We start from the raw sequence: 25758 nt of genomic DNA on the forward strand, positions 1-25758 counted from the left end.
AAAAAGATGGCATTGAGGGAATATGATAGCTAGCATAAATATTTTTCTATCTGGCATATCTTCTGGAGTAGCACCAATAGTTGGCCACATTGTCTGTATAAATTCTGCAGCATATCTGAGAATATATTAATCATGACTGTCTGACCAGTGGTTCCTGGTCTCATGGTCAGTTGCTTAGGATCATGGTAACCACCTACTGGGTTTTCTCATTTAAAGGTATACATTAGAAACTAAATTTCAGAGTCTTTAGATTTGGGGATTAAATAGTCCTGGGTTTTTGAATATTAATTTTACTTCTTGCTAGGTATGCAAACTTGAAATAAGTTGCTTAATTTTTCTAAACCTTAGTTTTCTTTTATATAGAATGGAGGTGATTGTCGGATGAATTAAGATCATTTTTTTAAGTGCCTAGCATGTAGTGTAGGCCCTAAGTCTCTCTTTATTTCCTTCTGTTACTTAAATCCTAAACATTTCACAAATACACAATAAAGTTCCAACCTTAGTAGAAGAAGAATTTCCTGGAAAGCTTAGAATCACAGAAACCATAGAGAGATACTCTCCAGATGTTTAGACAGCTTGCTTTTTAGAAGAATGTCTTTCATTTTAAGTGAAATATTTTAGAAAATTTAAAAATTCAAAAAAGTAGACTCTAAGAAAGAATCATGTATATTTCCACTACCCAAAGTTAATCACTTAATAAGTTGGTATGTTTTCTTTCATTCTTATATACAGATTTGGGATTTATTTTTGTAATTGAGTTACTACTGTATATAAAATTTTATATCTTAACTTTTCTTCTTTTAATCACTGAACATAACCGTTTCCCCATGTTACAAACTAAAAAACATTTAATGGTTGAATAGTATTCCATTAAGTGATTAAATTCTTACTTACTCATTCCCCCTTATATATTGATTTCTACTTTTACATTATTATAAATAGGCTGTTAAATATGAAACTTTTTCCATATTTCTGGTTATTTCTTTAGACTAGATTCCCCATAAGTTAGTAGGTTAAAATGGTATGAGCATATTAAGGGAGCCAAAGGGGTTGAAGATATATAGCTTTCTAATCACCCTTTTATGGGACCACTTTTTTAAAAAATCATGTATTTAATAGATTCAGGCAATTAATAAAAATCTTTGTGTTCTAATTATTTTTACAACTTATTAACTGAGGAACTTATCTTTAATCTCTTTCAAGTTCAGCCTTTGTTAAGGTGTTCATATGGGACCTGACAGTAAAAGGAAAAGATAAATGTACTTCAGTGAACCCTAAAATTCTTTATATGAAAATTTTTTATGGTACTTTAGGATATCTAAACTTGATGGACACAAAATAACTACATACGCCCAAAATTTCTTCCCTTTTTCAACTTTCACCCAAATAATTAATTAGTGTTATTGCTGTTGAAACTCTTCTGTGGCAACTGGAAAGGATTATAGAACATTTATTTTTCCTAAGTGCAGTTATTTTTCAAAGGAAACATATCATTTTTTAAGGATAAGTATTCTAAGGAATACATTTTCTGGTTGCTACTTGCCTTAAATTTGTATTTTTTCTTCTTAATATAGTATTGTTTTGGGTTGGTTTGCTTATGAGAAATTTTTCACCAAAAGTTAAGACAAATTTCTTAGTTTACCTGCTTATATTTCACTCTTGTGAATGGAGACGTAGGACAATTCTTCCTCTCTCAAATGCTGGAAGGATTAAAAATCCTTAATTAAATGTCATAGACCAAGCTTATCTCTGTAAGTAGTAATATTGGGTTAGGATTATTCCGGTATAAGCAATTTCAAGAAGCATAATAGTATAATATTTGTAATACCTATCATTTATAGAACAACAATTAATGTGTCAGGTTTTGGGTTAGCTGAATATTAGCTCTCAAGATCATGACAACCATGCAGGTTGGTTGGTTCCTCTTGAAAAATTGAGGACTCAAGCAGAACGAGGAAAGCTTTTCTGAAAATGTTATGGTTAAAAATAACATTTCTTTTAAAGGAAGCAATGCCGGTCTTGGCCATTATTCTTGTTTTATTGTTCAGTTAAACTTCTTCTGCATATGTACTTCGGAATATTCAGAAAATCTTCACATCACTAAAATTTACCTGTATTTTAAACTGCAGTAAAACCACTCTGTTTTTATTAAAATTTTCTGTTTATTTGATGTCAAAAGTAAAGTTCATCTTTGCTTAGGGAAATTTTTATGGTGCAATTTGGAATTACTTAAGCAAGCTGCTTTCAGGCACCTTAAGTACTTCTGAAATTTGTTTGTAGGTGAATAGTGAATATGCTAGTTATAAATCCATTCAGTAAAGTAAGATCCTTGTGAAATCTGAACAGTGTTTTGAATGAACCATATTAGTGTCTTTTTTTTGCGGTACGCAGGCCTCTCACTGTTGTGGCCCCTCCCGTTGAGGAGCACAGGCTCCAGACACGCAGGCTCAGAGGCCATGGCTCACAGGCCCAGCCGCTCCGTGGCATGTGGGATCTTCCCAGACCAGGGCATGAACCCGTGTGCCCTGCATCGGCGGGCGGACTCTCAACCACTGCGCCACCAGGGAAGCCCCATATTAGTGTCTTTGAGTGGACTTTCTGGATTTCACACTGGCTTCCACTCCATTAGTTTGGGTTAGTGAAATTCTTAGAATTTGTTAACAAAGAAAAGAAGAAGAATCTGAGTTTTTAAAAATGGATATCACTTTCTAGCAGCTTTCCCCAAAACAAGAATTCACTGGACACTCATGATGTAAATATATTGTACTAGGTCTCATAGGCTGCGACCGAGTGGGTTTAAACACAGTAGGGTGTGGATATTAAGTAGCTATACAATCGATTATTAGAAAGGATAGAAAGGTAAAATCATAAGAAAGAAAACTTACAGACTCTCCTGGATTCAGAGGAGGTCATATCTTATTTTGATGGAGATCTCTAGAAAGGCTTTGTGGAGTTATTAGAATTTTAAAAAGTAAATAAGGGCTTCCCTGGTGGCGCAGTGGTTGAGAGTCCACCTGCCAATGCAGGGGACACGGGTTCATGTCCCGGTCCGGGAAGATCCCACATGCCGCGGAGCGGCTGGGCCCGTGAGCCATGGCCGCTGAGCTGCGCAACCGGAGCCTGTGCTCCACAACGGGAGAGGCCACAAAAGTGAGAGGCCCGCGTACAGGAAAAAAAATAATATTAAAAAATAAAAAAGTAAATAAAACTTTCACCTGTAGAGACAGCAGTAGGAAATACAACTTCAGTATTAACTATTTTTAAGAATTTGAAGATGCTTTGTGGGAAAAAAAATTAAAATTTAATTTAGTGTTTGAGATGCAAAGTGAAAGCTGGAAATCTTGTATTATTACCTGATTAATGCATTTGCTTTAGTGTTCAGTTTTAGATGTTTTCATTTCATGCTAAAAAAATGCAGGTATTTTTAAAAGGATCAAGAGTCTATGCACTTAAACTGAGTGCTTCCATTGTGCTCTTTTCTAATGTTCACACTAATGATTTTCTTCTGCAGAAACCTGAAAATACCACAAGCCAACCACCTTCTAACCAGCAAGTTGTAGAGGTGGCGATTCCTCATGTAGGGAAACTTATGATTGAGTCAAAGGAGGGGGGTTATGATGACGAGGTACCTTTATTATAGCCCTCTGCACTGTTTCCACTTGTTTTTTGCTATTTAATGCAAGCACTTTGGGCATGCCTGCACCCTTACATTGTCTGTTGCTGCATAACATACAGCTTTGCCACCCACAGTCTGAAATTACCTTACCAATTGCTGACAGTACTTCGAATTTCAAATGAAGATTTAAGTAGAAAGCTTATGGATTTGTCAAAAGAATAATTTTATGTTGCTAGAGTTAATTCTTTTGTGCAGACATAGGATTTGTTTACTCTAGGGTTGATAGGTTTTGATAAGGTTTGTTTAAATAGCAGAAATTTTGAGCACTTAAAAATATTTTCCTTTCCTACTTTCCTTGAATTATGGATTATAATACTTTGCCACTATTTCCTACCAGAAGATCCTACAATCTGATTAGATATAGATTAGATACAGATTAGTGTATAGATAACTGTTTTGTTCTTTTTTCTTCTGCACCCTCTGTGTGACTGAATTGAATGATTCATCAACATAGTCAAATGCCTACCAGTGTTGTATACACTGGGCACCTCCATCTTATCTCTTCTTACTGCCCCACTGTTAATTCTCATCTGCTTAGTTTTCTAACAGTATGGAGGCATTTTTGTTTCCCATGATATGGTTCTTGGGAATCCAGATGAAAATTGCTGTTGTCCTGATCCCATCAGATAGTTTTTCCCCTTTACCACGTTTTTCTTTACACTATTCAGTTTTGATCTTTTCTGTATTTGAGAGGGGGCCAGTAAAGCTGTTTCTGAATAGTAACAACAGAAAAGACAGACCCTGGATTCTATCATTTGTTAGTTTTTACTGGCATGGATGAGAATTGAATGTATATTGAATAGTTTTTTCCAAGTAATGTTTTTTTCAGACTTACTTCAAGGTTATGATTAAACTCTTATATGAGTTAATCAGCAAAATCAGACGTGTCATAAAGACATTACTATTACTGTGCTACTGTAAGAAAGCATGGGCCGTAAAGAGAATAAGAAGCAGGTTTGTGAGTCAGGAACTGGCCAGAAGGATTTTCTGAAGCAGTTAATGTTAGGTATATTGCAACTGTCAGTGTGTACTCCAAAATAAATACTATGGGTAATAGGTTCAGTGAATCAGAGGTAATGGATGCACTCTCTTTATTGCTCTAATATGATAGCTTCTTAGTGTCTTGAGTTGTTTCACTTTGCAGATATTTTAAAATACAAACATTTAAGAATACAGTCATCCCTTGGTATCCGCGGTGGATTGATTCCAGTACCCTCCCTGTCCCCAGCAGATACGAAAGTCCACAGTTGCCCAAGTCCATTATACAAAATGGCATAGTACATAATAAACTATTATGAAGACAAAGAAATATTTAAATATTTAGTACTTAATAGCGGTACGTTTTTCTGTTTAACTGTTACCATGTTGGTGCTTGCAGATTATGGAAACTGGCATGTTTTTAGTAAAAATGTTAATTTGTTGATCAAGCATCTTAGTGCTTGTTTTAGGGTGAGCCTTCTGGCATTTAAAAAAGTAGAATTGTGATTAATCATTTAACACTACCTTTTGTGCAAGTGCTTATGCTCTTGGCAGAGTTTTTTTTGTGTTTTGTGTTTTTGTTTTTTTTTAATTCGTTGGAGTGGTAGTTTAACAGTGCATGTGCCTTGTAACTTTTAAAAAGAAGTCATATGGGTACAGGGCTGCTGCTTAGATATTTAGACTGTATGGTTGTGCAGGCAGGGGTGCCGGGCCAACCGGCAGAAGTGGAGTTGGAATTGAGCTAATGCTCAGTTCCCCGAGCCTTAAAGAAGAGGCATCTTTTTTAATAAAAAAAGTGTTGCTTTTTCTAAATGGTTCTCTTAGAGAGCAGCACATTTTTCTAAATTGTCTGTCAAGAAGGGGGTGCCTTTTAAAAAAATTCTTCAGTTCAGACAGTATGCCTTTTTGCACTTCGCACAAAGGCACGATGTCAGCTAACTGTGGCCCTGTATGGAAGATTTCGAGATACTTATATGCATATCAGATCACATTTGCTACAAAAAAGTGCAACGTTTGATTTATAAATAGTGAAAAACAAAGGACTTTTAACATGCATGTAAAAACAAAGGACTTTTAACTTGCATGTAAAGGAATTATTTTGGTTTTTTGATTTTTTTTTTTTTTATGATAACCATTCAAAAGTTCTTACTTTAAATCCCTTGTGGCAGATCATGATGACACCGAACATGCAAGGTATTATCATGGCGATAGGTAAATCCCGGAATGTATATGACAGGTGTGGCCCTGAAGCAGGGTTCTTTAAGGTACAATGAACGTTTTCATTTTATTTATTTATTTTTAAAATAAACTTCTTAAAACGTTTTATTTCCTTGAATTAAATTTGTTTTCCTGTATACCTTCTCTCTTCCTATCCATGGCTAATCATGGCCACATAATGTTCTAGGGGTTTCTTTTATGCATGAATCTAAGACTGATTATTCTTTTTAAAGTCAGATAATTAAACAAAAACAAAGCAATTTACCTGAGCTATCCTAATAGTACACCTCTGATTTGTTAGCAGAAATTTATTGTATTTGAAGCAAATAAAGGGTATTGATGGGCAAAAATAGGAACTGAGTAAATACTTCTGGTAATAGTTTATTTTCTCCTCTGGTAATATTGTTAGTCAAAATTATAATATTTTTCTTTACTTTTATTATCATTTCATACTAAATTGATTTCTTCATTTAGTTGTTTCTAAAATGATTCATTCATTTATTATCTTATATTTCTTGTTTTCTCCATAATTAATTTTAATATCCTTGTCATTTCAAGACTTCAGGCCATCAAGCTGATGCATTATTCCATGACTAAATCTTTATTCCCTCTAATACCAGATCTAATGTTTTGATTACATTATTATTTGTTCTTATATATTTGAAAGATGAAAACACTGTGTTTCGTTTGTCACTTTCTTTAGGTTAACCAAAGCCAATTCATTACTTTACCCCCCCACCAGGCCCCTTTTAGTGTTTGTTATTTTTAAAAAAAAAAAAACAGCTTTATTGAGGTATAGTTCACTTCAACAAAGCTACATGTTCCCTTTCTTGACATTTAAAATCTAAAATTTTCCCTTAATGTTCTATACCACCATTCACTGCAGTCTTTAAGAAACTGCTTATTTTCAGTGTTTCTTTTGGTATATAGTATAAACAAAGGCCTTGTGACTAGTAGCCTTATATCAATAAACACTTTTGAACTGGTTAGAATTAGAGTGACCAATCATCCTGGTATGCCTGGGACTGAGGGGTTTCCTGGGATATAGGACTTAGGTGCTAAACTGTTGAAGTTCTGGCAGGCTGGTCCCAAGATGAGTTGTTCACTCTGTTAAGATCCCATGAGAGAGGTTGAAAACTACTCTTATCAAAAAAAAAGAAAGAAAGAAAAGAAAAACAACTTTTATGTTTAAAAATTAATCCTTATTCCCAGGCAGTCTACATTTCTTTTCTTAGAAAACACTAAATATGTGTGTTCAAAAGTTTTCTTGTTTCTTATGGAAGAGTTATCTGTCCTTGATAGTACCATTGTCATCTTTGTCAAGTTGGGTATCTTTATTTATTTTCCAGTTGAACTGGAAACTTAACTTTTATTAAATTAATACCTGCATATATTTTAAAGAGCCAACTAATTATACATACTACAAACAACAGTAGTCACATCATATCCCTCCCACCCCCAGCTCTGGTAACAGCTTTCAGTTATTTCATCAAATCCTTTTGGCATTAATTCTATATCTTTATTTAGAGTGCTTGTGATTTTGTGATTCTTAGTTTACACATTTCCTGTTGAATTCCCTACCATGGGACGTGAATGATGAGCCCTCTTTATTCTCCTGCCCCATATACACGCACCAGCACATACAGTTTTCATCCCTCCATCAACATACACACACACACACGCAATATGTGTATAAGAATCTTGTCATTTGATTAATTCAGAATTCTCAGCTTGTATTATTATTTCTTGTGTGCTACTCAGGGTTGAAGTAAGTCATACATATTATTACTTTTACTTCTTTTCCCTCATCTTTCATTTTCCTTGGAATTGGTTGTTTTGTTTTTTGTTTGCTTAGTTTTTTGCTCTGTTCTTTGTCAGCTTTATTTTCTTGTGGAATTCTATTCTGGAGCTTTATGACCTGCTCCAGTTTGCATTGATTTTCCTTTATTCCTGGTATATAACTGATGTCTTGAGATCTCCTTTCATCATCACCTTGGGGATGCCCTTTGCATCTTATCCTTCGTGTATTTTCTATATCTCATATATTTGTCTTTTTAAATATACCCTCTGATTTTGAAGCAGCACAAAATCTCTGAAGTTTATATTTGTGTATATTTTCATCTATCTGTAATTAAGGAATACGTAGGTGAACATTATCAGTTTATAATTAATGTATACTTTTGGTATAGGTAAATGATTAGCATTTGGAAAGTTCTAGCTGATAATATAAAATTTGAGGAAATTTGTCATATAAATAACAAAAATAACGTATACAAATGCAATCATTCAGTAATGTAGAGGTGTCTTAAGTAAAACTGATAACAACAGTCTGCTTCTGCCCTGTTGTAACCACTTCTAACATTTGTATAACCTTTCTGGTTTTTTCCCTTTGTTTTTAAAAACATGCATATATAGAGAAATTTTTTAACTTTTACTCTTCATATTATTTTGTAACTTATATCACTCAGAAATATATTGTGGGTATTCTTAAAGTTAAGACAATATATCTACCACATTATCTACACCACCTGCATTTAGTATTCTGTGGTATAGATGTACATATTGCTCTCTCTGTGGATGTACGTCCTATATTTGTTCCCAGTCTGCCATTTCTGTTTGAATTTAGTTTATGGTACCTTTTTCCATAAAGAAGTTTTAAAAATACTGTGATATCTATACTGTCTTTCTTCTCCTTTCTGGATTCTGGAGTTTCACTGCTTTACAAAAAGTCTTCAACATAAGGTATTATAAATTTTCTGGAATATTTTCTTAAAACACTTTTCTTAATAAATTTTTATTTCATGAATTTAAAAATACCCTATTTACATTTAACTCAGTAGCATTTTATTTGGGCTTTCTGCATTCTATATTAATAAAAAAAATTGCTGTAAGTTTTTATTTGGGGGCTGTCTTCCTCAGGTTTGATGTCATGCTCATTAAGTTCATTTACTAAATTCATTTAGTAAATGGATTTGAGCTCTCCTGTTTTTCTTTAACTCTAGTGTAGTTTACATAGGAGTTAACTGTTCCATAAGAGTAAACTAGAACTCACTCGTAAAACCATATGAGCTTAGCCCCTTTTTTGGTTATAGGTCTTTTGACAGACTTTTGGTTCCTTTTACAGCAGTTGACCTTTTGATTGTTCCATATGTTCTTGGCAGTTGACTCTAATCATTATCGACGTTCAGTATTTAAATTACAAAATATATTCATAGCACAGAATCTAACATATGATTCCTTTTGTCTTCCTATGTTCCCTAAATCAGATATAATATAGTTTTAATTTTCTTCCTTTTTAATGCTTAGTTTATTAAAAGTTGAGGGAAAGAGTTTTGTTTTTTTTTTCTTCTATCCTGTCACATTACCCAAAAAAACTTCGTTGGGTTTATTTTATATTAGCTTTTTGGCTGTGAGAAGTTTTTCAACTCTGCATGTTTAAGTACTTCTGTATATGGATTTCCTTATGCATTATTATCAGAACAATTTTTAAAATGTTATGTATGTTTGCTAGTAGTAAAACCATGTGATGAAAATGTTCTCTTTGTTACTGATAAAAAGATAAGTTGGGAAATGAAACTTACATCTAGCTGGGTAAGTGGATTTGCTAAGAATTAACTTTTAAATTAGGAAGGGTTACCAACCCAGTCAGTCACAGTTCCTATTTCAACCACAGGCCCTCCCACATGGGAGTCTGCCCCTGTACACAGAATATTAAAGAGTTAATAGGCAGGCAGATCTGGAAAAACAAATGAGAAAAGACATTTACCTAAGTCCTTTTCCCAAGTTGTGACTTTATTTATTAAGATTAGTTTTCACTGTTAACAGAAAGTCCCCAAATCATAGTGGCTTAAAGGCAGAAGTTTCTGTCATGTAAAAACAAAATCCAGGGAAAGTCAGTACAAGGCTACTGTAATGAGCAAAAAATAAAAGCCAGAAGGAAAAAAAGGAATAATATTCTCAAAGTACTAGTTGCCTGTATGTATATGTACAGGGGTGGGAGTGGGAAGGTCACATCATAATTATAATCATGGGATTAGTATAACTTTTTTCATTTACTTTCAAAGACATTAAAATTTCTTTTTTGTATTTTTTTTTTTGTCTGTACCTATTAAAGTGCCCTTAGGATTTTAATGAAGCAGTAACACTTCTATATTATGAAACTTTTTTTCCTTACTGGTTATTTCATTGCTTCATAACAATTGTTCCCAGTTGACGTAACTTTATTAGTTTGTTTTTTACTTTAAAAATGCCTATTATCATTACCCCTCTGTTTATTCAGTAGTTATAAAAATATTTTTATTAAGATGTAAAACATGCTGAAAAGAACACAGTTCTTGAGTTTACAGCTCTGTGAATTATCACAGAGTGCACATATTCATGTAACTATCAACCAGGCCAAGAAACAGAACATTATAGTATTCCAGAAATTACCTTTGTTTCTTCTTTCTATGAACTACACTTTCCCCCTATCCAAAAGTAGATGTTATCTGAACTTCTAACAATGTAAGTTTTCTTGTTGAACTTTATATACCTAGAATCTTTTACTATAGGTACTTTTGTGTCTGGCTGCTTTTACTGAGGAACATGTTTGGAGCTTCATATATATTATTGGATATAGTTAGAATTTGTTCATTCTCTTATGGTATTCTGTTGTATGACTACACTATTTTTTTTTCCATTCTGTTGATGGGCATATTCAAAAGGTATTACCTGCTTATATCAAGGTACTGTACTAAATCCAATGAATATAGCTGGGGAAATGATGGACTGAGTTCCTGCCTTAATGAAGCTTATTTTCTAGGGGGAAGCAAACACTAATTAGAGTCATAATTAGTATGTTAAAGGAGCAGTTTGTGGAAAGAGACCTTATAATGGAAAAACAGAGCTGTTATCTAGAGGGCTTCTTAGAGAAAGCGATGTTTAAACTAATAAAATATACATATACCAAAACATAGAATGAAAACATTTCTCTCTCACTTTTTAATTTTCACTCCACAGTTAGCTTCTGTTGATTATTTCTTGTATATGCTCTTAGGTAGATAAATGAGACTGATATTCAGTACTCATCCATACATTATAATTTAAATAAAAATAGAAGTATGCTCTATCTTTTCTTTTTCTAGTTTTTTTTTTCATGTAATGTGGTGGATGATTATTCATGTCATGATTTGTAGATTTATTGTTTTTCATAAGTACATTTTATTTCCTGTTGAGCTTACCAAAATTTATTTAAACATTTTTTTAGAGCAGGGCATTCCAGTTTTTTCCTTGTTATGACAAACATGGATGGATCTAGTGAAGAATCTGGCCACCATAAAGGCTGATGGGATTAGTATCTCAGAATTCTTACAGCTTATTCATGGCCTAGGTTAGAAAGTTCTGTCCCAGGCGAGCTGTTACTAGCAAAGGCTCTATGTTCAGATGCCTGGGTTTAAATTCTAGCTTTATCACTTAATAATTGTGTGATCTTAGGCAATTTACTGACATTATCATGGCCATTGTTTTTTATTTATAAACGAGAAGTTATCTTGAGAATTAAATGAGATAATCCATGTAGACATCATTGGACAGTGTCTATCACATAAAGTGTCAGTGTCACATAAAGAACACTCACAAATTGTAACTTTTATTAAATTCATCATTACCATTTTTGTTGCTGGTTTAGGTCATTTCCAGTATTTTTGTGAACATTCTTGTACATATATCATTTGAAAACTCATGTGAACATAGCGTAGTAGAATTTCCAATGTACTGTCATTGATGCTTAGCTGACAAAATGATATAAAAAGGGTAATCCCATTATTTTATGTATCTTTGATCTTTAGTTAGGCTAAGTATCTTTCTGTAAATTTTTTGGCAGTTGGTATTTCTTATGTTAACTGCCTGTCCATTTCTTGCACACTTTTTTTTTTCTTTTTTTTTAACTTAAATGAGCATCTGATCTGCTAAGAATTTTGATTCATCTATAATTTGAAAGTTGTATTTTGTGGTTTGTCATTTATCTTTAAATTTGTTTTTGGTGTCTTAACTGTACATAATGTTTTTAATCTTATAAAATATAGCAATATTTCCTTAATGGATTTGAGACTATATGATCACTTCTAAAATTATGCAAATCTTTAATTGTTACTTTAATGATTTTTATTGTTTGATTCCCAGATATGAGATTTCAGTTTTCTCCAAATAGAGAAATATCCAAAAAGTCCAAACGTATCATGACTAATAACACTTTGACTAATGCATTCTTTGCACACTGACTTAAAATACTGTATTGTATATTAAATCCCATTTATAAATGGATCTCTTTGGGTCTCTCTGTTCCATTGATCATTTTTCTGTTTTTGAACATTACACTTATTTACATTATGGATCATTTATTTGTAATATATTTTGTAGTAGAAACACCTCTTAATTTTTTTTCTTTTATAAATGGAAAGTTTGGCAAGTTTCATTTTTTCTTTTTTGATAATTTTTAACCAACTGCAACTTGTCTCCTTAAATCCTTTCAGAATTTGATTGTACTTGCATTATATTAAGTTACAGTGAGGTGGATAATTATATTTTTCAGTATTTTTAGTCTTCTCAGAAAGGAACAAGATATGAATCTTCAGTTTTTTGGTCCTCTCTTATGTCCTTAAGTAAGGTTTTATAATTTTACTTCATAATGGTCTTATACCTTCCTTTTTAATCTAATCTTAGATATATAAAAATTATTTCTGTGAATTGAGTTGTTTATCCTCACTTTTAATACCAAATTATTGGTAGGGTAGGTAGTGGAAAAACTAATTACTTTTATGTATTTATATTGTATCCAATTATTTTATTGAACCCTTTATATTTTCTAATAATTTTTTGGTTGATTCTTTTGATTATTTCAGTAAACTGCCTCCCAATAACTATCTCATTATTGGGATAATTTCCATTATACTTATTTCTTATTTCTGGTTTTATTATGTTGACCAGCCTTTTCAGAATATAAATAACAAAATAATGGTAGTAAACTCCTTTGTTTAGTTCCTGAGTGTAATGTGAATGTTTCTAGTGTTTTATTATTAAATAGAACGTGTAGTATTGGTTTTTTACAGATCCTCTCATAAATTTAAAAGCACTTTCTTAAATTTACAGTTAAGAGTTTTCTTTTAAACTGGCTGGTATTGGAATTTAGATACTTTTTTAATGCATCTATTTGAGATGCTGAACAGATTTCTCCTTAATCCTTGCAAAGTAAGGATCTTAGCATTCGTCTGTCTTTTTTTTAATCATTGTAAACACTATCTGTTCCTATATATTCTTTATGTACACAAGGTAGTTTTTATGTACACAAGCTCCCCTAAGATGTGGGTCTTGGCATCTATGTTTACTGACAAAATTGATCTATACTTCCTTTTTTTAAAAAATATTTGTCAATTTTTGATATCAGATTATACTAGTTTTATATAATCATTAAGGAGGTTTTCCCCTTTTTCAGGTTCAGAGCAGTTTAGATACAGGAATCATCTTGTCTTTGAAGATCTGACATGACAGCACAGCTCTGAAACAGAATGGGCCTAATTTCTTTATTGGGCATAGATCTTAGGCAGCCTTTTCAGTTATCTATATTTTTTCTGCATCTCTTCAGTTTTTCTGCCTCTTAAAGTAATTCTGATAACTTAGAGTTTCCTAGATTATCATCTGTTTAATGAAGATGTTATAGTTTATTGGTATAAAGTTATGTATTATTATTTTATAGATTTTAAAACTTTTTCCTGTATTTTTGGTATTATCACCTTCCTTATTTCTGGTGTTGATTTCTCCATTTTTTGGTCTTCCATTCAGCTTTTTGGAAAGAAAAAGCCTTTGGTGGTCTTTATCTAATTGCCACATTATTTTATTTCTTCTACTTTATTTTGGTTTATTTTCTTTTTCTAGCTTCTTGAAGTAAATGCTATTCTGTATTGCTTAAGCTGGAATTTTCCTTTACCAATCTGGCTGTGTCCTTTAGGTTTTGAGATCTCATATTCCCAGTATTAATATAATTTTGATTCCTTTGGTCCAAGAATAATTTAGAACAGTATTTTAAAATTCCTAAGTGTTTAGTTTGGGAATTATCTTTATTTTTAATTCCTATTTATATTACATTGTGCTCAAAGAATATAACCTATATGATTCTGACCCTCTGGAATTTGAAGTAGTTTTTCTTCATCTCGTAGTACACTATCAGTTTTTAAAATAAACAATTTTAAAAATAAAATGATATACCTAGCTTTCTGAATTTTACTCCAGCTGATTTTCCCTTAGATCTTACTGCCACCAGAGTATACTGTATGTTTGTATTTTTGACATTTTCTAGTGTATACATACACTTACATCAAAATAGTCTGTAAGAAGTTATAAATTTAGAATGTGTTTTATTGTATGATTTAGAAAAGTAGAAAAAAGTCTAAGTAGAAATCGTTTGGAAGAAGATTTCAAAAGAGAGAGACTTTAACTAGTCTCATTGAATGAGTCATGTGTGGCTAGATGGGGAATGATCAAGGACATCATGCATGTAGAGAACTTAAGGAGCAAAGACGTGTGCATTTGTGGGGAGTCGAACCTGATCTGGGTAGAAGAGTAACAGGAAATAAAGCTAAATAGGTTAGCACTGAGCCTGATTAGTAGGACCATGTTAAATGTTAACGGTAGATTGTGTACAGCTCTCCTAAATATACCAGTGTGGAACACCTTGTTGAAAATCTGAAGGAATATGTATGGTTGCAGTATACTGTAGAAGTCAGAAAACTTCTTGTGAAGGAAGTTCATTAAAAAAAAAAATAGATATATTATGCTGATAAAATGTGGTATTTTGTGGTTGAAAAATTGCTCCTAGATATTTAGAAGTACCTTTCTACCTCTACTGGTTTAATAAAACACCTATAGATTATAACTTTGGCATTTACTCATTAAAATTGGGAGAATCTTAAATAGAGAAAAATCTAGAGACAAACATAATCGTAGAGTTAAAGGCGATGTATATTCTAGCTCTAATAGAAATCTATTTACTATTTATAAAAAAAATCACAACCTGTGTTTTGAAGGTGGCGGGGGGGAATGGATAATCATTTAGTGTTGTAATTCCTTATGTCTAAACCTATAATATTATTTAAGAGACAAATTTATTTTATTCTGGTCATACTAATTTCGGCCAAAAGGATGACATCTGAAATATTTAAATATCCAAAAACCTTCTAATAGCCTATGGCAATCATTGTCTAAGGGCCATAATAAGGAAGAACAGTTATTTATTGTTTTTCTTTTACACTTATTCTCAAATTCCGTATAGTTCAGTTATTAAATGATCATGTGCCTTTGTTTCAAATTGGAAAAATTTTTAATCTCAAATTGGGAAGATTAAAGAGTTTATAAGCAAAACATGCAGTAAAGTGAGCCATGATAGTCTTACATGACTAAATATAGTTAATTTTCATGGCTGTTTTTAACCACAGCAGTAACACTTTAGAATGACATGTATATTGAAAATAAAATTGGAATAATTTATTTTAGCCATAGAGTAATTATCTTACTCTATTTATAATGCTAAGCTATATATCAATAGAAAGGACTTATTAGCTCCCCTAAGAATATATAACTAGAATATTTCATTTACTGTTTTTCAGTTACGTTTTCTCAATTCTATAAAATACAGCCCAATAGGTGGTAGTTTCTGGATGGCCAAGAATTGCTTAAGAAAGGCATGCATTTAAAAGAAAAGAGAAAAACCCTTTCCAGTAGAATGGACTTTTTGTAAAATATATTTTGCGTATAGCCCCAAATGTTTTATGGTTAGCAGAGTTAGAATTTAGATGTGTTTAATATAAATGAATATTTTTAAAGTGTTATGTTTAACTATATGGGCTTCTTATTTATAGTAGTATTTTATATATAACTGTACACATATTTCTTTATGAGCAGATATTTTTCAAATCATTTGCTTATGTGTGGGAACATGCATTAGTATTTATTGTTTCCCATTATAATATGAATTTTAAGGTGTTTGTAAAGAAAAAGTAAGCTCACGTATCAAGGTAGTAATAGTGATATTATGCATTAATTATCATTACACTGATAAAATTCAAATATTTTTGAAACAATGAAAAATTTATTTTATGGTAAATAAAAAACTTGCTTTTCATCCCTTATTTGTCAGCTCTGCAATTGAAGTTAATTGTGGTGATGTTATGCATTTAAGAGCCAGCCATTTTCTTTCAGATATGGGTATTCTAGGGAACTGCAGTTCAGCCCTAGAATTTGAAACATTAGAGGGGTACATCAGACTGAGCGTAGGTTAGGTGATATACCTAGTATCTCTGTCTTATGCCTCTGAATAGACTTTGACCAGGCTCTGATAAGTTTTACGAAGTTACTCACATGGTAAGCTTAGATGTATTTAAACTATGGAACATGGGACAATATTCTTAGATGTACTACCTCCTTATTTGTAATATTTTAAAAGGAAAAAAGCATATTTCACTGTAAGGATAATTAAGTTATAGTATTGAAAGATTTTAATTATTAAAATTAACCAAGATTGACATTGTCTTGTATTTTCTAGGCAATTAAGTTGGAATATTCAAGGTTGGTTAAATTGGCCCAAGAAGATACCCCACCAGAAACAGACTATCGATTACATCATGTAGTAGTCTACTTTATCCAGAATCAGGCTCCAAAGAAAATCATTGAGAAAACATTGCTAGAACAATTTGGAGATAGAAATTTGAGTTTTGATGAAAGGTAATTTGAAAATGTTTAATATCTTATTCGTATGCTCAAATTGTCCTTGTCTTTTTTATAGTTCCCAGTGCAATTTTTGAATGTTTATTTTACACATACACAGACATATTTCAATAAATGCAGTACAAAATTTGACTTCACTTAATGTAAACAATTGCTTTGTAATTTATTTGAGATTTATAATCATGACCTTTAAAAGTTTGAAGTAAAAATAATTTAGATTGCTTTAGTACATTTTAATTGTGAACTAAGGTACTGAGCTAGGCAATGTAAAGATACACAGAAGAGTATAATATAATTATCACTGCCCTTTGGGGACTTAATATTTGAATTTCTCAACCTCTCCACTATGGATATTTGGGGCCAAATAATTTTTTGTTTTTGAGGGGGCTGTCCTGTAATTTGTAGGATATTTAGTAATGTTCCTGGCCTCTACCCACTAAATGCCAGTAGTACTCTCCAACTGGTGACAACCCATACGGTCTCCAAATACTGCCAGATATCCCCTGAGGGAGCAAAATCACCCTTGTGTGAGAACCACTGGAGAAAAGTAATTATATGTACAAATAAAGTAATTAAACATCTCCTGACATAAAGAGAAGGCTTAGAATGGTTAAATTAATTTTGGTTTACCAAAAACTGTTTTCTCTTAGAAATTCCTATAAAACTATTTACTAATGTTAAAAATTTAAATTTAATCTAATTAGAATGAATACTATTTAAAAAAATTTAGGCCTTAGGTAAAGATCCAAAGTACTGAAAAGTTATTTTAGAATACAGAAACATTTATACTATCTTGGAGTTCATTGTAAATACATTTAAATTCTGAAGTAAATGATTATCCTTTCATGAATGTCTCAAAAATAGTGAATTAAAAATATGTGAGTAGAGAAGAGTATGAGGGAAAACAAAGCATCCAGGTTTAATTTCTGCCTCACCATGTGTCTGCTGTGAAATTTAGGATTAAGTGAAATAATACAGGTGAATGGTTTTGAGCATTATCTGGTAGACAGTAAATGCTCAGTGAGTATTGGCTATTAATATTTTTATTAGTAGTAAGGTTGGCATCACTTATTTTGTTACATATAACTGTGAAGAGCTCAGAAGCTATAACCCTCATTATCTGGACTGTCAGTATACTATGTTCCAATGAGTATATGCTATTGAATTTGGGGAAGATACTTACGGAGTACTCACGTTGATTTTTCAGTCTTTTGCAGTTATTTGCCCTGGCAACTAAAAATAGTTTGTTTTAAGAAATCTAATTTCTCTTGTGCTTGAAATCCAGAGTAAAATGTGTGTGATAACGAAATATATTTTGGGGGGATTTCTTTAGCAATGGTTCTGATCATAAAATCTATTGAAATGTTTCCATTCCTACCTGAAATGATAGGCACATTTTGGATTCCTTTTTACTATTTATGAATAATACCATTTGGAGGAAAATAAGATTTCATGTCTCTGGAGCTTACTTAATAATACATTATAAATTTTTAATTTTTTTTTACATATTCCATCTTTATTAATAGAATATAATTTAAAAGCCATATGTATCAATAAATATAACATGGTAAATTTGAATTAGAATTATTGCTTCTGTCTTCTTTATATATTTTGTAACTATCTGGTATTGTCCAAAAAACACATTTTTCACTTAAGTATTTGAAAGTTGTTTCCTCAAAAAAATATTACTCAGTGATAGTGGATTTCATTTTCATATGTGTTGGGTAGTCTAGTTTTATATAACACATGTTTTTCAGTCTTTATGGAGTTTGCTTTTGATTTAGAAATACATTTCTTTTATTTGAAGGTGTCACAACATAATGAAAGTTGCTCAAGCCAAAATTGAAATGATAAAACCTGAAGAAGTAAACTTGGAGGAGTATGAGGTAATGTGCCTTTTGAGAGGTTGAACTGTAGATTGAGGAATTGTTTAATTCAGTAATCTTTCATTTCAGTACAGCTAAGCACATGAGAAAATTTGACATAGAGTGTTGAAGTAACTTGCCTAAAGTTCTCATAGCTTCACGTCACAACTTTGTTAACAGAACCTATGTTCTTAAATACTGTACTACAGTGAAGCCATGCTATATTTTTTCTTTGCTTCATCAGATATTTTGGGGGGAAGTTAGAAATTCGTTTTAATCATTGTATGCCATATATATTTGTCATTATTGGACAGTGTTGTGTGAGAGATCTCGAGCACACACATGAGTAGTTGTATCATGCCTGTGGTAATTTTTGTGCAAAATATTCTCTTTGTGTTAAGTTTGGCTTTAAAACTAATATTTTTTTAAGTTACCAATTCAAACACCTAGTATTTTTTCAAGCTTTTAAATTTAACTTTATACATTGTCTTTTCAAAAACTTATAAATTTGGTAAATTTTAACTTGCTTTCATGAGTGCCTTTGATTAATGACTGCTCTCATTTACAAACTTAATTACTTTATATTCCCTTAAACAATTAGTGTAATTCACTACATTAACAGATACAAGGAAGGATACAGAAAACAGTTATTTTTTTTATAATATAATCGTCGTTTATCTTTCTCCACTTATTTTTTGTTTTGTGTTGTATTTTTTAATATTTTTATTGGAGTATAATTGCTTTACAATGTTGTGTTAGTTTCTGCTATTCACAAAGTGAATCAGCTATATGTATACATATATCCCCATATCTCCTTCCTCTTGTGTCTCCCTCCCACCCTCCCTATCCCACCCCACTAGGTGGACACAAAGCACCGAGCTGATCTCCCTGTGCTATGCAGCTGCTTCCCACTAGCTATCTGTTTTACATTTGGTAGTGTATATATGTCCATGCCACTCTCTCACTTCGTCCCAGCTTACCCTTCCTCCTCCCCATGTCCTCAAGTCCATTCTCTACGTCTGCATCTTTATTCCTGTCCTGCCCCTAGGTTCTTCAGAACCTTTTTTTTTTTTAGATTCCATATAGATGTATTAGCGTACGGTATTTGTTTTTCTCTTTCTGACTTATTTCACTCTGTATGACAGATTCTAGGTCCATCCACCTCACTACGAATAACAGTTTCGTTTCTTTTATGGCTGAGTAATATTCCATGGTACATATGTGCCACATCTTCTTTATCCATTCATCTGTCGATGGATACTTAAGTTGCTTCCATGTCCTGGCTATTGTAAATAGAGCTGCAATGACCATTGTGGTACATGACTCTTTTTGAATTATGGTTTTCTCAGGGTATATGCCCAGTAGTGGGATTGCTGGGTCATATGATAGTACTATTTTTAGTTTTTTAAGGAACCTCCATACTGTTCTCCATAGTGACTGTATCAATTTACATTCCCACCAGCAGTGCAAGAGGGTTCCCTTTTCTCCACACCCTCTCCAGCATTTATTGTTTGTAGATTTTTTGATGATGGCCGTTCTGACTGGTGTGAGGTGATACCTCATTGTAGTTTTGATTTGCATTTCTCTAAGGATTAGTGATGTTAAGCATCCTTTCATGTGTTTCTTGGCAATCTGTATATCTTCTTTGGAGAAACAAGGTAGCTACTTTAATCTACTAAAGAGTGTCTTGAAAAACAAAAACAAATATAAAGAAATCTGAACATTGAAAGCTTTCCTTTTGTGATCAAGAAAAATACAGGCATGTATGCCATTACCACTTCTATTCAGCATTGTACTGGTAATTCAAGGACAGTAAGGCAACAAAAAATAAAGCAAAAAGTAAGAGATTGCAAAAGAAGAAACGAAGTTTTCATTATTTGCAGATTTTATACCTAGAAAATACAAAATCTACAGATAAATTTATTGGAGATAAATAAAGATAATAAGAGAGCTTTGTAACATACAAGTCTTATGTCAAATATCAGTTTTATTCCTTTATACCAGTAACAAATAATCAGATAGAAATTCTAAAGAATAACAGCATTTTTAGTAGTACCCAAACTGTGGAGTACCTAGAAGCAAATTTAGCAAAAATTGTGCATGACTTTAGGAGACGTTATAAAGAAGACCTAAACAAATGGATATATGTATCGTATCGTGTTTGGGAAACTTTGTATTATAAAGATGTCAGTTTTCCCCAAAATGGTTTATTGATACTGTGCAGTTTCTGTCAGACTTCTAGCCAAGTTGTTTTATGGAGCTTTAATAAGCTGATTCAAAACTTTTATGGAAATGCAAAGATCTCACTCTAGTCCTGACATTCTTGAAGAAGAACGAGGTAGGAAGGCTTTTTTACTTGAAATCAATACAAATTATCTTAACCTTTATGCTTTATAATAATATTAGCATAAGAATAGGTAAATTCGAGCAATAAAGCAGAATAGAAAATCTAGGAACACAGCCACAAATAAATGGACACACAATACATGCCAGAGATGGCAGGCAAATTGGTTGCTAACTCTACCCTTGTCTCCAAGATTCAAGTAACATGGGACTTGATTTTTTTTTTTTTCTTTGCGGTATGCGGACCTCTCACCGCTGCGGCCCCTCCCGCCGCGGAGCACAGGCTCCGGACGCGCAGGCCCGGCGGCCACGGCCCAGGGGCCCAGCCGCTCCGCGGCATGTGGGATCCTCCCGGACCGGGGCACGAACCTGCGTCCCCTGCATCGACAGGCGGACCCTCAACCACTGTGCCACCAGGGGAGCCCCGGGACTTGATTTTTTATTTGTGATTTGATTCTACAGTCTCTCTACAAGCATGCTTCATCAGATTGGCTTCAGCATTTTTATTATGAAAACTTCTCATATTTTTTCTAACTGCAGAGCCACTAAGTCTTATAGGTATTTACATGACATGTTTTTGGATTCTGTATATCCCACATATCTTTGTCTTGCTCTAAGTCACGCATCAGCAGACCTTGCCCACAGACCAAATCCAGCTCACCACCTGCTTTTTTAAGTAAAGTTTTATTGGAACACAAGCCATTTGTTTAGGTATTGCGTATCAGCACTTTCACACTACAACCGCAGAGATGAGTAACTGCAACAGAGACTGCATGGCCTGCAAAGCCTGAAACATTTATTGTCTAACCCTTTAAAGAAAAAATTTACCTACTTAACAACTTCTAAGGTGATTCTAATGACAATAGAGTGGCAATTTGAATACTTCCCCCAGAAAAGTTAACTTAATGCTTGCAAGACAATTTTACCTTTATTTGTTATTAAGGTCTACTTATAGTGTGAAAATTATGCCTTTTAAAATTAAAAATTAAAAATTAAAATGATTCATATTCAAGTAGAATGTAGCTGGTCAATAACTGGCCTGTATGTTTCTTATTTTCATTTACTGATAATAATATGTATATAAAAGCTTTCACACTTCTATCATCACTATCTCCTTTAGGTTAGTCCTATATTGAATTTTAGTTATGATTTTCCTTGAATCAATTTTTATTAAGAAAAAAATCTTGATTTTATTTTTTTAAGTCATTTTCTAGAGTTATACGTTGTAAGTTCTGAATCATTTAGTCACATTACATGCCCAATAATTGTGAGTTGTTTTGGAGGGAGAGGCTGTTGAAATGTGAAATGCATCTATCTTTTTCACCATAGCTCAGCTGAAAAGAGTATTCAGCAACCACATTTAAAATTTAACACAAATTTGGGAAAATTAAAAGGTTAAATAATTTTATTATGATGTAACATTTTTTTTTTCTTTCAGTTCCTTAAAACTGTGCTTCAAATAACAGTCTTCAAGCTTTGCTTCCTGTTAGAGGAGTTAGCTTCATTTACCTTCTGCCTTCAATGTGATGTAGATCTATAATAATACTTTTTAAATTTAAGTGTATTTGCTTTACGTTATATTAGTTTCAGGTGTACAGCATAGGTTCAGTATGTTTACAGATTATACTCCATTAAAAGTTATTACAAGATAATAGCTATAATTCCCTGTGCTATACAATATATCCTTGCTGCTTATCTATTTTATACATAGTAGTTTGTATTTTGTAATCCTGTACCCCTATTGCACTCCTCCTTTCCCTCTCCCCATGGGTAACAGTATGGAGGTTCCTCAAAAAAATGAAAATAGAACCATCAATATAATCCAGCAATTCACTCCTCTGTATATGTCTGGAAAAAATGAAAACACTAATTTGAAAAGATACATGCACCCCAAATATTCTATAATGATATCTTAATAATAAAATTTTACAATGAAGAATTTGTGAGAGAGAGAGATGACCTACCTGACTGATTATCTTGCCTTTGTATTTCTGTTTTCTTCTAGTGAGTCATTGTTGTTTAATTTCTCATCAATGTCTAACAATTTTTACATTTATTATTATACCGATAAATAGTTTTGTATGTAAGACAGTAAAGTCTTGATTTAGGTCTAGTTTATCTTTAATTATGAACTCTTTGCTTCTGTTAATTCAAACAGTTATCAAAACAATGTATTTATAAGCAGTTTTCATTGTAGTTTTAATATCTATATACTTTTACTATTTTCTTTCACCTACAGGAATGGCATCAGGATTATAGAAAATTCAGGGAAACAACCATGTATCTCATAATTGGGCTAGAAAATTTTCAAAGAGAAAGGTAAGGCAAGATGTACACACATGAAAAGGAGAGCTTAATTTTTGTATTCTATTCAGATGTGACCTCATCTATAGAAAAGGTTTTTTTCACAGTGTATATTTTCAATAAATGTTTTATTTTAGAACAGTCTTAGATTTACAGAGAAATTGCAAAATTAATACAAAGAGTTCCCATATACCCCACATACAATATATTTTCCATTTTAAGCTAAATCTGTAAAGCTGGCATTATTGTCATTGTTTTTATCAGCTCTCAAACACTGCAATTGAAACTTAGAATGGAATAGGATTAGACTGAAGCCTAGAAGTTTGCTGGGGACCAAAGAAGCTGGTAGCCCAGCAAATGGAATTCTTTGTATTCTTCAACATCTACCTTCCAGTCACTAGCCTTTTTCCTGTTCTTTCTGAGTTTAATCTTGACTTCAAATTAGAGATAGTGTTTCTAATCTGTCTCTTTCTCTGAACTTCGAGGTACTATAAAAAATATAGCTGTAGAAAACTAATCACTTGTCTTCTAAATACTGCGACTGTAAATATTTTAGATTACTTCTCATACAAATTACAGATGGTTTTAAAGGAATTTCTGCTTTTTAAATTGCAATCATTGTTACCGAGAAGAAAAGGATACATATTGATTTATTGACCATTATAGATTATTCATTAATGTGTATTTACTTATTATACATGTATTTCTCAAGTCATATCCTTTAACATTAATTTACTTGACTAAGGATTTTTTTATGTGCTATATTTAAAATACACTGTAATACTGCCGGCCAAGTAAAAGGGATATTGATTTCTTTCTTTTTTTTCCTTTTCTTTTTTATTGTGTAAAGTATAAGAAACCTCCACTTGAGGTAATAATGTTGTTTTTTTTAAATGCCAACATGCAACATTACTTCTAGAGCTATGCTGTCCAACATGGTGGCCACCAGCCACATGCAAAAATTTAAATATAAATTAATTAAAATTTTTAAAGCTAAGAATTCGGTTTCTCAATCATACTAGCCACATTTTGAATGTTCAGTAGTTACGCGTGACTAGTGGCTACTGTTTTGGCCAGCACAGATACACCACTTCCATTATTTCAGGAAGTTCTCTTGGACAGTGCTGCTCTGTTCGTTGGACAGTACACAATGCCATCATTCTTACACTTATCAAAATCTTAAAAGTTATCACACAAAAGTAAAAAGTAATGTTAATACTTGGATACAAATTATTAAAGTCCTAGTGATTGTGTACTTTTAAGATAATTTACTTTGGTTACTGAAATAGAAAACTGTTTTGATCAGTAGCTCTATTTTATTAATATTTTGGTCAAAGTTTTATTTAATAGGGATATTCTAATTAGCTTTAGGATTTTGGAGATTAAGTTTTCTGAGAAAAATATTAATATGGTCTTACAATTGAACAGAGTATCTAAAAGGTATTTCCATTTTATAGGTAAAGAAACTGGGCTCCACAGTGCTGCAATAACTTTGTCAAGGTCACACGACTAACTAGGGAGAGAAAAATTGAAATAGAGACCTCTGTATTCTTGTATAATTTAATGAAATCAGAAAAGGACAAAATGTATTCATTATCTCAATAAGAATTAACAAGATGAACCTGTCATTTTCTTGCTCTCTCCGTAGCTTCTACATTAGCTTTTCTGAGTTAACATTTGTTAAAGGACTTTAAGTATAACTTGGAATTATGTTTAAATTTCATAATTTGCTTATTCTTAAATATGTTCTTGTTGGTAAAGTGAATATTCTTAGCATAGCAAATGTGAAAGGTCAGCTAGAAAATTAGTAATGGTGACAAATATTTACAAATATTATTTACAAATAATATTTATGGAATATTGTAAAAAGAAATGTTAATTTTACCACTTTAAATATAGCGGTTACCGTTACTAGCAGTGTATAAAACATTGCCAAAAGGTTCTGTCAAACTTGTTTTTAATGAAAACTTAGCACTTGAAAGCCATAAATTGAATTATTTATTGATGGGTCATTATTACTTCTCTGAGTAGTGAAATGAAATCATGTTTTTAGGAACCATAATTTTACAGTAGTAAAACTGGAAGATAAAGAGAATCTATCAGGCTACATAGTCTTATTTTATCTTAAATAAGAATTTGGTAACTGGACTGCTGAATTTTATTCTGATTACTTGAAGTGTAAGCACTTTAAACGTTGATAAAATGTAGAACGTTTTGTGTACTTCACTAGAAAATTGGAACATGTTCATAGTTTCAGAGCTATTCTCAGAGCGATGACTCAGGTCTAGAAAGCCAGATATGGATGTCATTCAGGGGAGACCTTTCAACAGGAAACTTAATAGCTATAAAAGGGAAGGTAGATGTGCCAGCAAACTAATTCAACTTAGTGACGTAAAACAACATTTAATATTATTATCACTCTTTAAACAAAAAAAGCTTTAGCTGAGACTATACCCATATTATTTCAAAATAAGATTTCATACCCTAAGTTTTCTCAAAAACAAATTCCTGGGAAGAGCTGTTTTCAAAACATAACTTAAAAGAACTTATTTTTTATGAAGTAGTTTCAGGTGTGTAATTTGATTTGTTATGAATGTGTACATTAATTTCCACATAATTCTA

General features: G+C 32.2%; 1 protein-coding gene across 4 annotated transcripts in view; it reads left to right on the forward strand.

Annotated features, from left to right (window-relative positions):
- Positions 1-25758, forward strand: part of USP25 (ubiquitin specific peptidase 25) — a 138594-nt gene that overhangs the window by 106789 nt on the left and 6047 nt on the right. For 3 of the 4 annotated variants that reach the window (XM_060150761.1, XM_060150760.1, XM_060150762.1), the window contains 5 exons: positions 3512-3625; positions 5824-5919; positions 16443-16621; positions 18432-18510; positions 23072-23151. In XM_060150761.1, the coding sequence (XP_060006744.1) occupies positions 3512-3625; positions 5824-5919; positions 16443-16621; positions 18432-18510; positions 23072-23151 (548 nt within the window). The remainder of the gene's footprint in view (positions 1-3511; positions 3626-5823; positions 5920-16442; positions 16622-18431; positions 18511-23071; positions 23152-25758) is intronic. The other variant, XM_060150763.1, reaches the window with a different exon arrangement.

This window comes from Lagenorhynchus albirostris, chromosome 5 (assembly GCF_949774975.1).
Source record: "Lagenorhynchus albirostris chromosome 5, mLagAlb1.1, whole genome shotgun sequence".
NCBI classification, from domain to species: Eukaryota; Metazoa; Chordata; class Mammalia; order Artiodactyla; family Delphinidae; genus Lagenorhynchus; species Lagenorhynchus albirostris.